General features: G+C 42.9%; 1 protein-coding gene and 1 long non-coding RNA gene across 3 annotated transcripts in view; one reads left to right on the forward strand and one right to left on the reverse strand.

The window, feature by feature from the left end:
* Window positions 1–1403: 1403 nt before the first annotated feature.
* Window positions 1404–3604, forward strand: LOC307217217. Its single transcript, XR_013839446.1, has 2 exons — window positions 1404–2514; window positions 2832–3604. It is a non-coding gene; the product is annotated as an uncharacterized lncRNA (long non-coding RNA).
* Window positions 3098–20373, reverse strand: part of LOC307217054 (cytochrome P450 2J2-like) — a 93354-nt gene continuing 76078 nt past the window's right edge. For both annotated transcript variants that reach the window (XM_079978070.1, XM_079978069.1), the window contains exons 2-9: window positions 19033–19189; window positions 14092–14241; window positions 13591–13751; window positions 12232–12408; window positions 10475–10616; window positions 8390–8577; window positions 7129–7270; window positions 3098–4484 (exon numbers count right to left, since the gene is read on the reverse strand). In XM_079978070.1, coding sequence (XP_079834196.1) covers window positions 4297–4484; window positions 7129–7270; window positions 8390–8577; window positions 10475–10616; window positions 12232–12408; window positions 13591–13751; window positions 14092–14241; window positions 19033–19189 — 1305 coding nt within the window. In that variant the 3' untranslated portion in view covers window positions 3098–4296. The remainder of the gene's footprint in view (window positions 4485–7128; window positions 7271–8389; window positions 8578–10474; window positions 10617–12231; window positions 12409–13590; window positions 13752–14091; window positions 14242–19032; window positions 19190–20373) is intronic.

A 20373-nucleotide genomic window follows, 5' to 3' on the forward strand; every position in this document is an offset into this window, starting at 1 on the left:
CATTTAATATGCTCCATAAGTAATATGCTTCAAAGTAGGTGGAACAAAACTGTTGCGTTCTCAAAGTAAAGGAAGGATTGAACTCTGATTAATAAGAATATACACAGAGGCTTGAACCAGCAAGACTCTGGGAAGGGTGCCTATAATTGTGTCTCTCTGTGCTTGTCCGAGTGCAGCCCCCTGGCCCAGGTAGTTTTTATTCACAAAAGAGCTTTTTACAGAGTGTTCGTAAGAACCAATCAGATTTCCTCTGAGCATTTCCACAAATCCACGTGGGGACAAAGTTAAACTACTAAAACTAATTAAGCACAAATATTTCTGGGGTAAACAAAGAACAGAACTACAAAGAAGAGCATCTGGCAACCCCGGAGGTAATAAACAAGCAACTGCTGTGTACGTGACAAGAAAAATGGACAGTAGAGAAAATGGCCAGAGATGCAGAGGTGTAGAATGATCAAGAATCATATCAAAATAGTTTAAACCCAGTCAACACAATGCTTTCATTGCTGACACAGATGGCTTACTCTACATTTGTTATAATTCCTCATAGCAATCCCACTACATCTCTGGATATTTGCACTCCTACACAAAACCAAGAGCACATGCATCTCTGGGTGCTGTCCTGTCTGTTTGCAACATCACTTGATGTGGCTGCATAAGGATGGGCTGATGGGCTGAGATCTAAGATGGGCATGTACAGGGAACCCCTGACTTCTGCAGGGGTTGCGGTCTGGGTCCTTGCATGCAACAGTGGAGCACACGTAAGTCCTGTTAAGCATAATTATTTAATTTACACTAAAATGGGGAATGCCTGTGTGTAATTGAAACGGACATGGGGGATATTCCACTGGAGTATACCTGTAGGGACTGGGCAGAGGAGGAATGGTGGAGACCGCCTCCCCATGCTGACCCTTCCAGGGAGGAGGAAGAGGAAGACAGTATAGATTTACAACAGGGGGTTGAGGGAAGTCGCAGCTCAGAGGCAGATGAGGGGGAAAGCTGGGAAATCATGGGAGAGCCAGAACAACACCCAGCTGATACGTTGTCATTAGAATGCATTCCAGACCCTCCATCTCCCAGAACGCGGCGAGCCTTAAAAGTAGAAGAGCAAAGAGGTCAAAGACAGAGGGCATGGAGCAGCACATGTAGAGGAGACAATGAGAATGACGAATGAGGGAGTGGGCGAGACAGGGACAGGGGGTGGAGATTCACTTGGGACAATGTCATTATCCAAGAGGCTGGGTTCTATAGCCTCTCTCTGTAAAGATTGAAATCAAGAAGAATGCTAAGAGACCTTTCCTTGTCTTTATACTTTCCTGGGCAACCTACTGGGAGCCACTAACAGCATCCTGACAATACCAAGTTAGAAACAGCTCTCTCTGAGTGCCTAGAATAGTTGACGCAGTCGAAATAAATAAATAAATAAATAAATAAATAAATAAATAAATAAATAAATAAAATTGTCCAGTAGCACCTTAGTGACCAACTAAGTTTGTTCTGGGTATAAGCTTTCATGTGCATGCACACTTCTTCAGATACACTGAAACAGAAGTCACCAGACCCTTATATATAGTGGGAGGGGGGTGGTTTCTCAGAGATGGGTGATTGACTCAATGGGTATGGTAAACCTGTTGATGACTGTTAACGACTGCAATTAGTCCTACAGGAAAAAGCATGGGATAGTATGCAGATGACCAAAAATAGCTTTAGCATGTGTAATGAGACAAGAATCCAATATCTCTATTCAGACCAGGTCTCTCCATAGTTTTCAGTTTAGTAATAAGTTGTTATTTCTCTTTCAAGTCTATTTCTGAAATTCTTTTGTAATAAGACAGCCGCTTTGAGATCTGTACTGAATGTCCTGGGAGACTGAAGTGTTCTTCTACTGGTTTCTCTGTCTTGTGATTCCTGATGTCAGATTTATGACCGTTTATCCTTTGGTGTAGGGTTTGGCCTCTTTGTCCAATATAGAGAGCTAGAGGGCACTGCTGGCATTTAATGGCATACACAATGTTAGAAGATGAGCAATTAAATAAGCCTGAGATGGTATGTTTGATGTTGTTGGGTCCAGTGATGGTGTTGTCTGTGTGTATGTGGCAGCAAAGTTGGCATCTGGGTTTATTGCAGGCTCTGGTACCAGTGTCCATGTTAAGTCTGGTTGCTGTATTATTGTGGGTGAGGAGTTGTTTAAGATTGGGTGGCTGTCTGTAGGCAATGAAAGGTCTTCCTCCCAGAGCTTGAGAAAGAGAACTGTTGTTGTCTAGGAGAGGCTGTAAATCTCTGATGATGCATTGAACTGTTTTAACTTGGGCACTGTATGTGATTACTAGTGGTGTTCTGTTATTTTCTCTTTCGGGTCTGACTTGCAGCAAGTTCTCTCTGGGTATCAGTCTGTTAGTTGATCTGTTGTTTAACTTCATCAGGCAGGTATTATAGTTCCAAAAAGGTTTGCTGTAGATCTCTTAGGTGAGAAACCCTGTCTGTAGAGTTGGAACAGACACGGCTGTAACATAGGTAAAGGTAAAGGTACCCCTGCCCGTACGGGCCAGTCTTGACAGACTCTGGGGTTGTGCGCCCATCTCACTTAAGAGGCCAGGGGCCAGCGCTGTCCGGAGACACTTCCGGGTCACGTGGCCAGCGTGACATCGCTGCTCTGGCGAGCCAGAGCCGCACACGGAAACGCCGTTTACCTTCCCGCTGGTAAGCGGTCCCTATTTATCTACTTGCACCTGGAGGTGCTTTCGAACTGCTAGGTTGGCAGGCGCTGGGACCGAGCAGCGGGAGCGCACCCCGCCGCAGGGATTTGAACCGCCGACCTTTCGATCGGCAAGCCCTAGGCGATGTACAATTGATTGTTTGGTATGTTTGGTATGGTAGCTGAAAGCATGTAGATATGCTTGTTGGTCAGTTAGTTTTCGGCATAAGGTGGTGTCTATGCGTCCATCCTGTATTTCTATAGTAGTGTCTAGAAAATGCATAGATTGCATAGATTGGTTCATTGCTAGGTTGATGGTGGGGTGAAAGTTATTGAATGACTGGTGGAAGGTGTCCAGGGTCTGCTGTCCAGATAATAAAAATATCGTCAATGTATCGCAGGTGCAAGAGAGGTAGAAAAGTATGTTAACTATTGTTTTTGTTAATTTATTCATCTACTTTAAATATATACTCTCATGAAACTGCAGGTTATTACAATGTTTACAATTTGTGTGTAAATATTCAATAAACCATTTCCATTCTTTTATAAAAAGTTTGTTATCTTGATTTCTTCTTTTTATGGTAAGTTTTGCCATTTCTGTATATTTTATAAGCTTTTGAATCCATTCTTCTTCTGCTGGAACTTCTCCTTCTTTCCATTTGGGGGCATTCTTGCTGCTGTAGTAGCATACATGAATAAGTTTATGTACAATTCGGGAAGTTATGTCCTCCTAATTCCCAAAAGCTTCTGGGGGTTGTTGTTTTTAACAAATGCTATCACAAACATCCTTTTCAATTCATTATATAGCATTTCCCAGTAAGTTTTAACCTTACTACAAGACCACCACATATGATGAAAAGAACCTTCTTTCTCTTCCAACACTTATTTGATTTAGATTTATACATTTTTGCCAATGTACTTGTTGTCAGATACCATCGATATATCATTTTCATATAATTTTCTCTAAGACCATAACATGCTTGTAAACATCAGGAAGAACTTTATGACAGAAAGAGCTGTTTGTTAGTGGAATGGACTCCCTTAGGAGGTTGTGGACTCTCATTCATTGGAAGTTTTAAGCAGAGGTTGGATGGCCGCCTGTCATGGATGCTTGAGCTGAGATTCCTGTGTTGTAGGGGGTTGGACCAGAAGACCCTCAGGGTCCCTTCCGACACTACAGTTCTTTGGTTCTATGATCAGTATGGAGGGGGTTGAAAGGGGGTGGCCAAATCAGGAGGGAAAAGGAAGTGCAGAAAGAGGAGTGATCTGTGTGTAGGAGAGAGTTGAGGAAAGCGACGAGGAGGGTGGAGGACAAAAGGGAGTAAGAGTAAGAATGGGGTTGCAAAGTAAGTTGCAAAAAGGAGGGTGAAGGAGGCTTGGGGATAGGGTTGGAGATGAAAGCAGGGGCATGAAAGGGCCTGAAAAACAGGAGATGGGATGAAGGTGATAATGGGTGCAAAGCAGAGCTGCAAAAAGAAGAGACGTCAGCAGTTGCATGAGATGGGAAGGGGAAGCTCTAGGGGGTTAATGTGCCAGGAATGGCAAAGAGTTTGGCAAGTGGAGGAAGCATGAGTGCAGCCTCCTGTAACTTTCCTATTGTATTACACCTTGCAGCGGGGAACAGCACAGAGTTTATAAGGATGGGGATGTGTTGTACCCCCTGGTATAGACTCCATATTGACTTCTTTAACTCCTTCTGGCAGCTGGAAGCGGAACATTCTCAGCAGGCTGGTCAGGAAGATGAAAATTTCGGTCTTTGCCAGCTGCATTCCCAAACACATGCGAGACCCTGCGGAGGAGACAAGGGGAAAGCAGCAAGTGAGCAATAATTTACTTTCCAGTGTCCATTTCTTTGTACTCTACATAATACAATGGTGAACTAGACATAGTTAGGACAGGGAAATAATCAAGGCTGTTGTCAATTCCCTAGCCTGCTGAGTGCCAACATTTCATAGTTGATTATGAGAGGCAAACTTTGGTCAACTGCCCTGAGCAATAGCGGGATAAGTCACAAACCCAGATTGAAAAAAACTGAAAGAGATGGGAAGAGAGGGAGTAGAGGTTGTAGAAGCTGATTACCTTGTGCTTGCACCCCTGGTTGTGGTGTCAAGGTTTCTGGGTTTCTTTGATTATTTGGTGCTGACACAAAGAGAGCTGCAAGGCTTTTAAAAAAAATACTCAACTGCCTCTGCACAATCCCCAAGGGTGATATTCTATGAGCTTAATAATCTTCTTCTTAATAATCTTCTTCTTAACCTTGCATTGTGCAAGAAGGTCCAGCACAGGGCTAATCATTTTTTTTATTTTAAAAAAGAAATCATAGTACTCTGAATTCGCTCTTCCCTCCCTCCCACCCAACAACATAAAATGTTTGGAAGGGTATATTGTTGGGGGGCAGGGACAATAAGGAAAGCGCCATATAATATTTGCAAGTTTAATATTCCAAGGGCAGCTCATAGAATGTCTAGTTGTAGGGTCACAGCTAACCGGGCTGAGACAAAGTCTCTGCCTAAGAGCTGCTGACAGCCAGAGGTGACACTATAAGACACAGTAAAAGAACTCTTTGATGCCTTATGGAAAAAGTAGAAAACTCATTATCTCTAAGATGAATTAGGCACTTTAATTTGTCTTTCAACTGTTTCATCATCATAGTCTTAGAATACGATGGGATTCTAAGTGTAATATGAGAATTATGGCTCAACAAAGCCCAGCATTAACAACGCAGTTGAGTGTACATTATGAATCAACCCAGGTAATCAGGCCTATTGTTCTCCGCCAGCCCACCTGAGAAGTTCATTGTAAAAGGGTCTGAGCTGGTGCTCCAAGCTCAAACTGCATGGCTCTTACAAGCCATTTTTAAGTCTTTATACCCAGTGCTATTTTCCTAGAAAAAGAGGCGCTAAAACTTACCACAAATACCTTTTATAATGGCAATGATGCCCACCTGACAGGTGCTGGAACTGAGTTCCTGTGAGTTCCAGCTGGGAAAAAGCCCTGCTCATACCAATAATTTAGGAACTTGCAGCACTGTAACTAAGTCAAGTTTTACTGCCTGTGCAATGTTTTCTGAATGCTGTGTGGAAAAGCAAAGGACTCTGACCTTTGGAGAGTTTGTATGTGAACCATTATAAACTTACCAAATGTGTGGTCTTTTCCCTCTTCTTTGGAAGAGGGAAATTTTGAAAAGAACTCACAAGGGCATATATTAAAGGTCTAGCAGCCTATATTTCCACACTTTACTTTGTTGCATATTTTTTGATTTAAAATCTTTGCTGGGGTGTTCTCACCAAAAGAGTACTTGCCCCAAACCTGGATCTTGGAATTCTCCTTTCTATATATGCTGTATTATCATACAAAAATGGCTGGCTCATCTTTACTTTAAAACATCATATACAACAATTGAATAGGCATACAGTGGTAAAGGTAAAGGTAAAGGCACCCCTGCCCGTACGGGCCAGTCTTGACAGACTCTAGGGTTGTGCGCCCATCTCACTCAAGAGGCCGGGGGCCAGCGCTGTCCGGAGACACTTCCGGGTCACATGGCCAACGTGACAAAGCTGCATCTGGCGAGCCAGCGCAGCACACGGAAACACCGTTTACCTTCCCACCAGTAAGTGGTCCCTATTTATCTACTTGCACCCGGGGGTGATTTCGAACTGCTAGGTTGGCAGGCGCTGGGACCGAGCAGCGGGAGCGCACCCCGCCACGGGGATTCGAACTGCCGACCTTTTGATCGGCAAGCCCTAGGCACTGAGGCTTTTACCCACAGCGCCACCCGTACTTAATTCGTTCTGGAGGTCAGTTCTTAACCTGAAACTGTTCTTAACCTGAAGCACCACTTTAGCTAATGGGGCCTCCTGCTGCCACCGCGCTGCCGGAGCCTGATTTCTGTTCTTATCCTGAAGCAAAGTTCTTAACCTGAAGCACTATTTCTGGGTTAGCGGAGTGTGTAACCCGAAGTGTATGTAACCCGAGGTACCACTGTAATTATTTGTATAAAAAGGTTAAGAGATGTTTGGAAGTTAGCAATGAGGATGTCTGCTGAATTTCTGCAGGTACAATACTTTACAGCACATGGCAGATGATATTAAACACCCAGCTCCTGACAGATACAGGACAAAAATACTCCTTTGTTCTTTGAAAACGGAAAACTGGCACATACCTCAATCTCCTATAGAGGTCAGGATGAAAGAAGTAGAAAGCAGTGTAATTTAATTGCAGACTCAGTTCTGAGTGTGGTTTCAGACCAGGCTAAATTACATCCCAGGAAAAGATGTAGGGTAGCTTTAGCCTAAACATGCCCAGCAGTGCTGCTCCTGCCAGAAGGATGTTATTTCTGCTCTGCCTCCCTTGCTGCTGCTGTTGTCATTTCCTGGAATCTCCCCAATAAGCATGCCTGCAAATCACAACATAGCTTGGACATTGGCATTTACCTGCACCAAATGGCAGGTATTCTTCTCTAGCCACATATTGTCCGTTCTTGTCCAAAAAATGATTTGGGTTGAACTCTGTTGGCTTCTCCCATCGTGTTGGATCAAGAAGAACAGAACGCAGATCGGGAATAATAGTAGCCCCCTGCAAAGAAGAAACAATTGAAAGGGAATGCATATTTGTGAAATTTAAACTGAATTTAAACTGGGTGGGGTTTTTGTGGGGAGAGTGGCATTTACCAGTGGCCAGATTCATCTCCAACTTTTTTCCATTTAAAAGCTGCCTGTATGGGCAGGGGAAAGGACGGTCTTGTTCTCTCCATCCGTCTTTTAAAAGGGAAGACCCAAAACCAGAGGAAGACTGCTGGTCACCATATTTTCCCCTCCTTGATACATGAATAATAGAATTCTAGAGCTGGAAGGACTCCAAAGGACATCAAGTCCAATCACCTGCGATACAGGAATCTCAACTAAAGCTTAAATTACAGAAGACCATCCAACCTCTGCTTTGAAATCTCCAATGAAGGAAAGTCCACAACAGCTCTGTCAGAACTTGAAGCCATTGGTTTAGGTCCTGCCCTCTAGAGCAGGAGAAAACATGCTTTTTCTATTTGCCATGTGATAGTCCTTCAGATAGTTGAAGATGACTATCATATCTCCGTCTGACCAAGCTGCGGGGGGCAGTGGAGGACAGGAGTGCCTGGCGTTCTCTGGTCCATGGGGTCACGAAGAGTCGGACACGACTAAACGACTAAACAACAACAACAACAACATCATATCTCCCCTCAGTCTCCCTTTCCCCCAGGCTTTAGCATAACTAGCTTCCTCAATCATTCCTCATAAAGCTTAATTTCCATACTCTTTATACTCTTGCACACGTTCCAGCTTGTCAATATCCTTCTTAAACTGTGGTACCCAGAAATGAACACAGGACTCCACATGTGGTCTGACCAAAGTAGAATAGAGCAGTACTATTATTTCTGGACACTATACTTCTGTTGATGCAGCCTTGTATAGCATTAGCTTTTTTTTTATGCTGCATCACACTGTTGACACTATACTCCTGACAAAAAAAAAAAATAGCACTAGCCAATGGTGAAACAAGTCTGCAGATGGAACTCCTGCTCTTGTGTGGTTTTCTTGCTCTTCGGGTTTTAGACAACACAAGCTCCTGAATGGCTGCCTGCAACACTCAGTACCCTGCAGCCCAGTGATTCTGTTTGTTCTTGGGATACAGGAGTGCAGTTGTATCATGCTTCTATACCTTGGGAATGAGGAAACCGCAAATCTTCACATCCTCTGTACATTGCCTGACAACCCCAAAAAGTAAGGCATATTTAAAGCGCTGTGTTTCATGAATCACAGCATTGATGTAGGGCAATTTCTTCTTATCTTGATAGCTGACTGAGTGAGCAGAACCTATGACATCTTCTATCTCCTTGTAGGCTTTATCTGAAGAGAATGATAGAAACATATGGTTTATTTTGAATATTGCATTCCCCCCCCCCAAGATGGACATTTATTTCCCATGAACTTATTCCATACGATTCTGTGAATGAGTCCCTGTTTCTTACATTTATAGCCCACCTATTCCTCCAAGGAGCTCATGTCAATGTACATGATTCTTCTCCACTATAGATCCCAGGGGTGAAAAAGGGGAAAGTGAACCTCCGCCCAGCTGTTTCCGGTTACTAGAGCTGGCTGTAGGGCTATGATCCAAGGCTGTCTGTTTTACACTTAAAAACAAACACACATATCCTCCACCCCACAATATTTCCTACTTTCTTTCATTAATCCTCTTTTCCTTACTTGATCTTGGCAAACATCAATCAGGGAAAGGGCTCAGGCACTTATTTCACAGCAGAGGCAATGATGGCATCTGCTGGGGACCTCTTGGCCAGTCCTCTGTATGGGATCCAACTGTTAGAGGTTGAGGTCCCTTTGCTCTCCCCCCTAAAATATTTGAGGGGCCCGGACCTCCCAAAGTTGATGGATGTTACCATTCAAATGTGGACTGGGGCTTAAAGGTAAAGGTAAAGGTACCCCTGCCCGTACGGGCCAGTCTTGACAGACTCTGGGGTTTTGCGCCCATCTCACTTAAGAGGCCAGGGGCCAGCGCTGTCCGAAGACACTTCCGGGTCACGTGGCCAGCGTGACATCGCTGCTCTGGCGAGCCAGAGCCGCACACGGAAACGCCGTTTACCTTCCCGCTGGTAAGCGGTCCCTATTTATCTACTTGCACCTGGAGGTGCTTTCGAACTGCTAGGTTGGCAGGCGCTGGGACCGAGCAGCGGGAGCGCACCCCGCCGCAGGGATTCGAACCGCCGACCTTTCGATCGGCAAGTCCTAGGCGCTGAGGCTTTAACCCACAGCGCCACCTGCGTCCCTTGGACTGGGGCTTACTTGCCCCCTAATAATTTATTTGATTTGGAACCCCTGCCTCTTTATATCAAATAAATGAGCTTCTCTCAAAGAGAAAATCACCCATTAAACTGTGCAGAGGAAAAGGTGGCTTCATTGGCTATGTGTTAAACTGCCATTTATATTTCAAAAGATTCCAAAGTCCTTTTATTATGGCCAAAGAAAATGCAAAGAGGAAGGGAGTGAGCCCAGCAGAACTCTTCCAAGCTGAATGTTGAGCAAAGGGGAAGAGAGAGAATAAGGAAACAGGTGGCTTGTTACTGAAGTCATAATCTGTGCATTAGTTAACATTTCATATTTGTTGCAGAGTTTTAGAAGGGGTATGGCTTACAGGTTGTCATGAAGGAACCTGGACTTGGGGATTCATCACTATACCCCTGGCAAAAACAATGACCTCTTTATGCATCTTTCTCTCCCTTCCTTTGGCCATGCCGTTTCCCAATCTTCAAATTGTCTTCTCTCTATTTGCACAGCCATTCCTCTCCTTCAGAAAAACGTTCATTGACTCACTTAGCTTCATCCACTACCCACAACCGTCTCCTGTTCCAACTTTCTTACACATTCAGACCCTCCATCTCTTCCTGTCCCAGTAATAATAGATTGGAAGCTTCCTATGGGGACAGGGCATTCAGGGCACTTTACATTTCTGCTTCTGTTGACCTTGATTTTAGGTTCCAGAAACTATGTAGGAAAATGTTGGTGGGAAAAAGGGTTCTTTCTAGATGAGTAAGTCAAAAGCATTTAACTTATTTTGATAACCCTTTGTCTTCCAAAACTTCCATCATAAACTCACTAACTTTTAACTATTTCCGTTCCTTTAAGTTCCTTGTTTTAGCACCACATCAGATATGAATGAAACCTTTAAAGAATAAGAGTCCACTGTCAAGAGGTCAAGAGAAGCCCAGGCTCCCATAGCTCCCTCTCTCACCTTGGATATCTGGATGACTTGCCAGGAGGAGAAGCGCCCATTTCAGAGAAATGGTGGTTGTGTCTGACCCTGCTACAAAGAGGTCAAAGATACACTGAGCCATGTTTTCTTCATCATAGTTAGACTCTGGGTCATTCCTGCTCTGATGTTGAAAATAGGGAAGGTGACATGTCATTTACATGCATTACAACCTGTCCTTCAGCACTTATTTTATCTACTTTCACCCACTTATTACCATACCACCAGGAAATGCTTAATAAGGGGTCAAGGGTCCCATCACACCACCTGAAGTGAAATGGGAAGGTGCCACCACCACTGCCCTGATGCTGCTGCTTCCTCCCTTACTTCTTGCATTGCACAGCAGTGCCTGCAAAGTGACAGCAGCAACAGTGGTATCCAGTAAGATCCTGTGAGATTTTGATGAAACCTCACTGAAGCTGCCACCACTGCCAGCACTGCTTCTTCACCAGTGGTGGACTCCAGCAATTTGGCTCCAGGGACCACACATTCGCTCCATAAGACACACTTTTTTCCTCTTAAAAAGTAAGGGGAAATGTCTGTGCGTCTTATGGAGCGAATGTGTGGTCCCTGGAGCCAAATTGCCAGAGTGTGGCACGCTCCTGGCTGCTCTTTGGGGGTGGGTGGGGAGCCGCGCTGCTCTGTTGGCAGCCTCCACTTCCCCCTGCAGCCCCGGGAAGTTTTGGGAAGAGCGGGCAGGCTGCGCGCAGATGCCCCGCGCTCCTGTGCTGCTCTTTGGGGGTGGGGGTGGGAGCCGCACTGCTCTGCCGGCAGCCTCCACTTCCCCCTGCAGCCCTGGGAAGCTTTGGGAGGCTTTGCGTTGCTTTTGCTGAAGCTAGAACAGCAAGAGGGATAGCTGCGCAAACGCTCTTCAACAACATTTGATTCAGAATAAATATATATATATTTGTTTTCCTCCTCTAAATACTAGGTGCAGCTTATGGTCGTGTGCATCTTATAGAGTGAAAAATACAGTAGGTGTTCAGTCAACAGGGATGTCTCCTGTTGGCACTCCACTGCCCAAGGCTGTTAGCAATTTCACCCCTCCCAACCTTCTTTTTAAACCTCATTCGAACAGTTTGTTATAATACTGTTGTTGCTGTTGTTGCTGCTGTTTTAAAACAAACCTTTTAAAAGCCTTAGCCCCACCCACTAAATTGTTTCATGGATGGATCTGGAACAGGTGGTCCCCGGGGTGGCCTACAGAAAATTGGGCTGAATTGAGAGCCACAGATTGAGGCCACAAGGCACACAGGGGGGATTGTATACATTCCTGCAAAGGATAGCATGAGTTAGAACTATGCACCAACATATCCTCCACTGAAGAAAAGTGAAAGAAAAAATGAAACCATTGAATCGGTAGAGCTTTCCTGTTGTCTCTGCCCATGTTTGAATGTGAGATGAACACCAATCCAGAATAATTTATGCACAGAAGCAATGCTCCAAAGGGAAGACCCCTTACTTGACACAAACAAATTTCTACTCATTCACACTTACATTTGGGGTTATAGAAATACCTGGCATTTCCTACCCATTTCAATAGATGTTTATGGATGGAAGTCAACCTACTTTAGCAACTAAAATGACTATGAGGGAAATTTGGCGAAACTGGATGTGCTTTTCAGCTGAGATTCAAAATAAAAATATTGGTGTCTTGGCAAGACATTAGTATTCACATGTAGGACGGAATATAACAATTCCTTGGATGAGCAGGATTCAGTTTCAAAGCAGGTACTTACTTTTTCCATCTCAAGTAGATAGAAATCAATGAAATCCTGTGGCTCATGCAGAGCCAGATTCTCCTTATGCTTCTCTATCTCCTCCTTTGCAAATGACACTACCATCTCCATGCAGGACAAGGCCTTCTTGTGGGGCCCTGGGAGATATTTCATGAGCCGTGGGAATGCTTCATACAACTAAAGGAAAGATAGCAAAAATGCTGTCATTACCATGAGGAAGCTTGGTCACATGTTTCATGTTTTGGATTAGCACTTTAATAATCTGCATAATCCTTCAGGGCTAGCATATTACTGTGCACTTCTGCAATTTTTATTATTACTTATTTTATTTCTTAAATTCCCCAGTTGCCCTGTCAAATAATGCCCACCTTTCCTCTACAAAAAATCTTTTAAAAAGAAAACTTTTCCTTTTTCCCCTTTTTTCTGCATTAAAGATCAATTGCATACCTTTTCTGAATACCATATATATATATATATATATATATATATATATATACACATACATATACTTAAACAACAACAAAAAAGTTGTACATTTATATCATTTGTGACAAGGGAAACAAAGTTCACAACAACAAAACAAAAAAAACCCCAAAATTCATATATTCTGACAATAAATCTTAGTGTACAGCTAACTTCCTGTTGTCTCCATACTTCACTTAGTATTTACTAACTTATTGCATAAACATATCCATTCCTTTTATAATAAAGTATTATTTCTCCGATATCCTTATTTCTTGCTTAATATAGCTACAGAGGATATTCAAAGGCTATGACTGAGTTCAAACTGCAACAACTGTTCTTAAGATATGTTTTAAAAATTTCCCATTTTGCAATACAATGGTACCTCTGGTTACGAATGTAATTCATTCCAGAGGTCTGTTCTTAAGCTGAAACCGTTCTTATCCTGAGGCGCACTTTTGCTAATGGCACCTCCCACTGTGCGCACACCTCTGACGCGCGACTTCCACTCGCATCCTGCGGCAAAGTTCACAACCAGGAGCAACTACTTCCGGGTTAGAGGAGTTCATAACCCGAAGCGTGCGTAACCAGGAGCATTCATAACCAGAGTTACCACTGTAAATACTTGTTTTGAATTATCTTTCATTTTTCAGTTAATTTGGCTAGCATATTCAACTAATTTTTGTAACCATTCTGACCTGAAAGGGATTTTATCACTCTTCCAGTTAGTCGCCATTAGGATTCTTGTGGCGACAGTGGCATATAATTAGATTTAAACCTAATCTATCTTCTCCAACACTCTATCCTCTATCATAAGGGATTACAGAATGTTGAATGGGGGCCCTAAGATCCTTGGGAGACCTCTCTGGCTCTGTAGGAATGAAAATGTCTACTCACAGAATGCTGGATGCTGCCTTGAAATTTTAGGACAGAATCCATGGCTTCTATCAGCTTCCGGAACCTTTCATCTTCAAGAGCAAACCGGTACCCAAAAGCCACAGCACATATCACGTTGGAGACTGCATTAGTGATGGGCATGGAGGGGTCAAGTGGTTGTCCTGCAAAATAAAGTCATACTAATGTGAGTTCAGTTGCTCCTGTTCATGCTGAGAGTGGGATTTTATGATGGTCAAGAGAAACCTGCTGTGATCTCCAGCACAATGGGGCAGTGTGTCTCCCAGAAGGTTGGTGGTTCAAGTCCACCCAGGGACAGCTGTGGTCAGGATTCCTGTATTGCAGTGGATTGGACTAGATGACTCTCTGGGTCCCTTCCAAGTCTACCATTCTGTGATTCTAAAGCATATTACATTCCTTTCCAAAATGGACAGAGGCAATACACATAGATTTCTGCAGACTGGAAAATAAGGAAACCCATCACCATCACCTAGGATCATGTACCCTTTGAACTTGCAATGACCTCCACAAGCTGACGGGCCTCCTCTGCTATTTGGTGCTCCATGCCTTTCTTCCCCAGTCCCAGCTTCCGCATAGTAACCACTCCAAGCCGTCTCTGTTGCTTCCAGACGTGACCATTTGATAATATAATACCTATGGGAAATCACTGAGAAATTATTATTTACAGAAATTAATGTAAATAATTAAGTTGCCAGCCTGGAAGAAACTATGTTCACTGAAGTTCATGTCCTTGAATTTAATAACTACTTGGTCTCTCTGAAGCAAAGAATTAGATGATACAGAACCCGTCTCAGAGTATTATATGGGTATCTCTATGATATTGGCATAACAGAACCTCACTTTCTGTTGCCTTTCGTCATTCAGAAATTCATTATTCATTATTGTGTGATAACAGAACAGAAATCAGGTGGTCCCAGAAGTCCCTGCACTTTACAGTATCAGAAAAATGTGAGATCTCCAGATATGTGATATCTACGATGGGGGATTTTGTCTAGCGTTTAAAATTATGGAAAACTCAGGTGATACCTGCAAGTTCAGTCTTTGTTGCACAAACAACCAGTGTTGATAAAGATAAACTGAACTCCTTCTGTGGCATTAGCTATCCCTCCCAATTTGGCGTCATCTGCAAATTTGATGAGCATCCTCTCAATTCCTCCATCCAAGTCATTTATAAAGACATTGAACAACAACATGCCCAGGTCAGAACCTTGCAGCACCCCCTTGTCCCACTTTCCAAAGTGATGAGGAACTATTAATGAATTTGGGTTCTGTCAGTCATCCAGCTACAAATCCACCTAACAAGTATCTCATTCATCCCACATTTTAGCAACTTCCTTGCAAGAATATAATGGGGGGTTTTGTCTTTGACTTCTGGGAAATGAAATTGCCAGCGAGGCAATGGAGGAATTTGCCGGACCTTACATTCTTGGCAGAGTTTGAGTTCCAACAGATATCAGGGAAATTGAAGTCTCCCTTGACTCTCCTTTTTTGAATGTTTGGTATTCTGTTCTAGGGAGGCAGCATCTAAGTCTTCAGTCTGGTTTGGCAGTCTATAGCAGAGTCCCACAGTAAGGTCACTGATGTTTCCCTCTTATACAGTTTTTACCCATATACTCTCAATCTACTTTCCTTGCTCAAGGTCTCTTCAACAGGTGTATACTTTGTATTGTTTTTCACTCATATTTAGTTGTTGTTTCTGCACTGTTTTAAAACCGTTTTAGCTGTTTTTATATGTCTATATGTTGCTGTGAGACATTCAAGCAGAAGGCAATTGATAAATTAATAAGTGATGATGATGGTGACTGCCCACTGGGTCTACCCTAAGTAGGATTATTGTTCAGTACCACCAAACTTGCCAACAGAGGTCTGTATAGTAAAAGCTATGGTTTTCCCAGTAGTAATGTATGGAAGTGAGAGCTGGACCATAAAGAAGGCTGATCGACGAAGAATTGATGCTTTTGATGGTATCTGCAGGAGGCCCTCACCCACAGAGTCTGGTTATTGACTAGGTATATAAGGAATGAGATAATCTTTTGAGCATCTTGATCCCAAGTTGTATATGCCTTTATACACCAAAACCAACATCATGAAATTATTCTGTGAGCCACCCCAATATTTTGTGATGAAGGGAGGTATATAAATTTAATAAATAAAATAAAATAAACTCAGTAGCTACTTGGCAGTCAGTGGAATTCTTTCAACTGTGGCGTAACATGTTGGCTGTTTGTGCCCCCATGAGCAGTTGACCCATTGCATTATTCATCAGCTGCAGCTTCTGGACTAATCACAAGGGCAGCCCCAAAAAACAAACATTGCAGTAATCCAACCTGAAGGTTACTAGTGCATGAATGTCTCTGAATAATGTATCATTCATCCTCCATCTGAAAGTGCCAACTGTTGTTTGATTCATCTCCATCTTCACGGCGTTATGGTCGGAGCAAGTTTTTGGGCAGATTTCCACTTTTTTTATCTTCGATGCCAGTCCTCTAGTAACCCATATTTGGTCAATTCTAGTCCAGGTCATTTTGGCTTCAGAAAAAAAGGTTCCTTCTCTTTCAAGGGGATTTTTTAATCTCCAAATATCAACCAAGTCCATATTGTCAGTCATTTCAAAAAAGGTTTTTGGTAGTCTTCCGTCCTTAGAAATTACTTGTCTTTGTGCTTTATCCATGTTTGTAGAAACAACTCCATTCATATCTCCCATCAAGATTACGTTGAAGTCCATATAATCCAGCAAAGTCTCATGCAACTTTTTGAAGAATTCAGGTTTGCCTTCATTCGGTGCATAGATTCCTAAAATCAGAAATTTCTGACCTTGAACTTGAATTTCAATTGCCAAATATCTTCCTTGTTCATCTTTAAATATTTGTTTCGGCATCAATCTGTCCTTTGCATATATAACCACTCCTCTTTTTTTCACTCTGTCAGATGAGATAAATTCTTGTCCTAATTTCTTATTAATAAGTAGTTTTCTATGTGTTCTTGTCACATGTGTCTCTTGCAAGCAAATCAAGTCCAATTGTTGTTTCTGTAAAATATGAAAAACGTTCTTCCTCTTCCGAGGAATATTCAGGCCATTGCAATTCCAGCTCAATAGTCGCAGAGCCATGATGGGGTTATTTACTTACTCCTCCTACTGCTCCCAACCGTTGCTCTTCCTCTGTTGGTGGCTGTAATCCAAATGATAGATTTGCTAGATCCAGTAGTCCTTTTCCTGATGTTATAGGCTCCTCTCCAGATTCTGCTTCCTTCACCAGGTCCTCTTCGTGGTCTCTCAAAAATTTATCTTTGTCACTCGGTGTCTTTATTCTGACTTTCTTTCCTCTGTATTTGAAAGATAGGCCTTGGGGGAATTCCCACCTAAAGAAGATTCTGCTTTTTTTCAGTAGCACGACCAGATCTTTGTAATCCTCTCTTGCATCTAAAATGGGCTTAGGAATGTCTTTGAAGATCTCCACGAAAGAATCCTCAATTTGCAGTGTATTTTGATAGTGCAAATTTAAAATTCTATCTCTTTCCTCCTTTGATCCCAAAGAAATCAAACAGTCTCTTGGCTTATTCTTTTTTTGTCTTATTCCAAGTCTAAATGCACTCACAATCTTGACCTCCTCCCCCTGCAGGCCCTCTTGCCAAAAGTCAGAAAATTCTTTTGTAAGAAAGTCCACCAAGTTGTCCTGCTCACTTTCTGGCACGAATCTCAATCTTAAGTTGCGATCCCTCCTCTGAAGGTCTATCATAGCAAAGGATAAATCATGGTCCGCCAGCTTCTTTACAACCGGTGGTATTTTTTCCCTGCGTTTCAGTTGCAATCTCCTTTGCCTCCTCAGCAATCTTTCGAGTAGTAGCTGATTCTTCTAAAAGCCTCCCAATATTTTGGGCATTAGCAGTCACTTGAGTTCCCAATTCCTTTAAACTGGAAGTATTCAGGTCAAGTTTTTTTGAGATCTCAGCTACTTGTTTACTTGTATCAGTCCCTTGTTTTGTTAAAAGTTCCAGAGATTCATTTATTTTTCCAAGAGCTTTCGTCAAAGCATCTTCTGCAGACATAGTTTTAGGTTTTATTTGTGAGGCCGCAGCTGCTCCTATCACTGAGGCCCTTCTTTGCTGTGTAGTACTGTAGGTTTTGCAGGATCTGAGGTTTTTCTCCTGAGCCAGCTCTATTTTTCCTTTTCCATCTGCCATGCCACTATCAGCCAGGCCAAGGTCAGTCTCACACTCCTAGATTTATTTTTACTAGTAAATTTCCAGTGGCTCAGCTTCTAGTTGCTCAGTTGTTTCCCACAAAGTTACAAAGTCTCCTCTGGGGGGGGGGAAAATTCCCAACTTGCATTCACAATTTTTACAAAAGATATATTGTCTCAAAGTTCCCCCCCATCTCTTCTTCAAGGGAGAAAGAAACCCCAGTTCCAGCACTTTTTTAAAAAAAATAGTTACAATTAAATAACAGTCTAAGTAAAAGTTCTCAACACTGTATCTTTCAGAGTTATTTTCAGGCTCACTTTTTTAACAGTTCAGAATTCTTTTTCCCTTCTTACAAAGCAGCCCGTTCCCAGGATACAAAAGACAGTGGGTAAAGTTCAATTCTCTCCTTTCATGCAGGTTATTTAGCTCAGTAACAGTTCTCCCTCACCGCTCCTGCCCGCTAAGCGAGGGGGTTAAATCTTACTTGAACAATGGATTTGTTATTCAAATGCAATCTTCAAAGGTTTCAGCTTAGTACTCTCTTTGCTTTCTTCTAACTACAGTGCGGTAAGGCAGACTTCCTTTTTGTGCCTTTCCCGTGGTGGTAAATCTTTTAAATTTAGAGTCCAATTTAAGCCTTTACTCCTACTCACGAGTAGATGCTTTCAAATCCAATTTGCCAGAAGAAATCAGCGCTCTCCGATAATGGCGATGCGGCTTCGCTCCACAGACTGGGTAGCGGCTCTCAGCACCGCGCTCCCCCCGACACCGTTCCAGAGCCTTTAAAAAGGCTCTTTCGCAGTCCGGTGGGATCGCAATGGTACCCGCCGAGCCTCCTTGTTTACAGGCTTCTCCACCTGTAATTTTTAAGGGTCCCCGCTTCGCCGTAGCTGCAGGACCCAATCCCGCGGAGCAGGCTTCTCCCGGAGCTCCGGGAAAAGTCCACCATTAATCGCTGGCGCCGACCGGAAGTGAATGGCAGTAGTTAGGCTATCCATAAAACACTTGTTAGAGGATTGGGTTGCATCTAGGTAAGTTTTACTCACAGAAGACTCATGGAAATTAATAGACCTTCATTAGCCATGCACATTAATTACAATAGGTCTACTGTAGGACTAGCATTGGCTCCAACAACCCATTTCCTGCAGTTAATAGAGAAGCTTTGTTCTGTTTATCCAGACAGTCATTTAAATTTTTCTCTGGGGGAAATACCAGTAGATTGTCTCATTCTTCACTACTCACCCTTTCCTTTTGTGTTAAAGAAAGACGACACTGGTCGCTTGTCAAATTGTTCAGAGTGGTCAATGAGAGCTTCTTTCACTGCTTGGAATCCAGACAGGACTACAAGGGGTATATGTCCTGTCCACATGGTGTAAACGTTTCCATATTGCTTTGCCATCTACCATTTGGGTCAAAAGAGAGGAGAGGAACGTTATGTTCAAAGTAAACAGGTGGCTATTTCAATTTAACACATGAGCTCCAGCTTTCCTGACCTCTACAGCTTCTCACAGCTTCTTTTGCCAGCATCTCCCTCCCTCCCTCCCTTCCTTCCCAACCCATTTGTTTTACTCTCTCTTGCACATTTTGTGCAGGGATGTGGAAACTGGAGCCCACCAGTGACTGTAGACCTGCAACTCCCTGCCCATTGGCCATGATGGTTGGAGCAGATGGGAATTGTAGTCTGGAGGGCACCAGGTTGGCATAAACTGGGCTAGAGCACTGGGTCAGGTTTCTGATCCACGGTGGGTCACAGCAGGAGCATCGCCACCAGACAAATATATGGTAAGGAATTAAAAACAGGTCTCCCAAATATATCTCTGGGCTAGAGATTATTACCAATTTCAGATGTTTTAAAAGTTATGTTCTTATCTGATGGCTGAGTAGTCTTGTATTCTTTGAATTGTTTTCTCTGGGGGAAAAATGGCTTATAAATGGATTAAATAAACAAATAAATAAGAGAAAATATGGACTGACAAGGAGTGAATTCTTGCAGAGAAGGCAATGGAAAACTACCTGTTTTGATTTTCTATTGCTTAGATTGCTGCAATGTGTTATATATAGGGCTGCATCTAACAATGGTTCAGAACAAAATAAAAAAATTCCTTCCAGTAGCACCTTAAAGACCAAAGTTGGTCTTTAAGGTGCTACTGGAAGGAATTTTTTTATTTTGTTTTGACTATGGCAGACCAACACGGCTACCTATCTGTAAATGGTTCAGAAATTTCAGATAGTGCAGAATTCAGTGGCCAGGTTGCTCATCAGGAGAAGACTGTTTGAGCATATTACACTGATTCTGCTCTGACTGCATTGGCTGCCAATTAGTTTCTGGGCCCAATTAAAAGTATTGGTTTTGATCTACAAAGCCTTAGGATCTCAATACCTCAAGGATTGCCTCTCCCCATATGATCTGATCAGGACCCTGAAATCATCATCTGGGGCTCATCTTTGTGTGCTTCCTCTACAAGAGGTCCAGGGGATGGCAACACAAAAACTGGCATTTTCTGTAGTCTCTCCTTTTTGTGGAATGTTCTCCCAAGGGAGGTTCAGCTGATGCCTTCATTATACACTTTTAGGTGTTTAAGA

Source organism: Podarcis cretensis, assembly GCF_951804945.1.
Source record: "Podarcis cretensis genome assembly, chromosome: 5".
Taxonomy (NCBI): domain Eukaryota; kingdom Metazoa; phylum Chordata; class Lepidosauria; order Squamata; family Lacertidae; genus Podarcis; species Podarcis cretensis.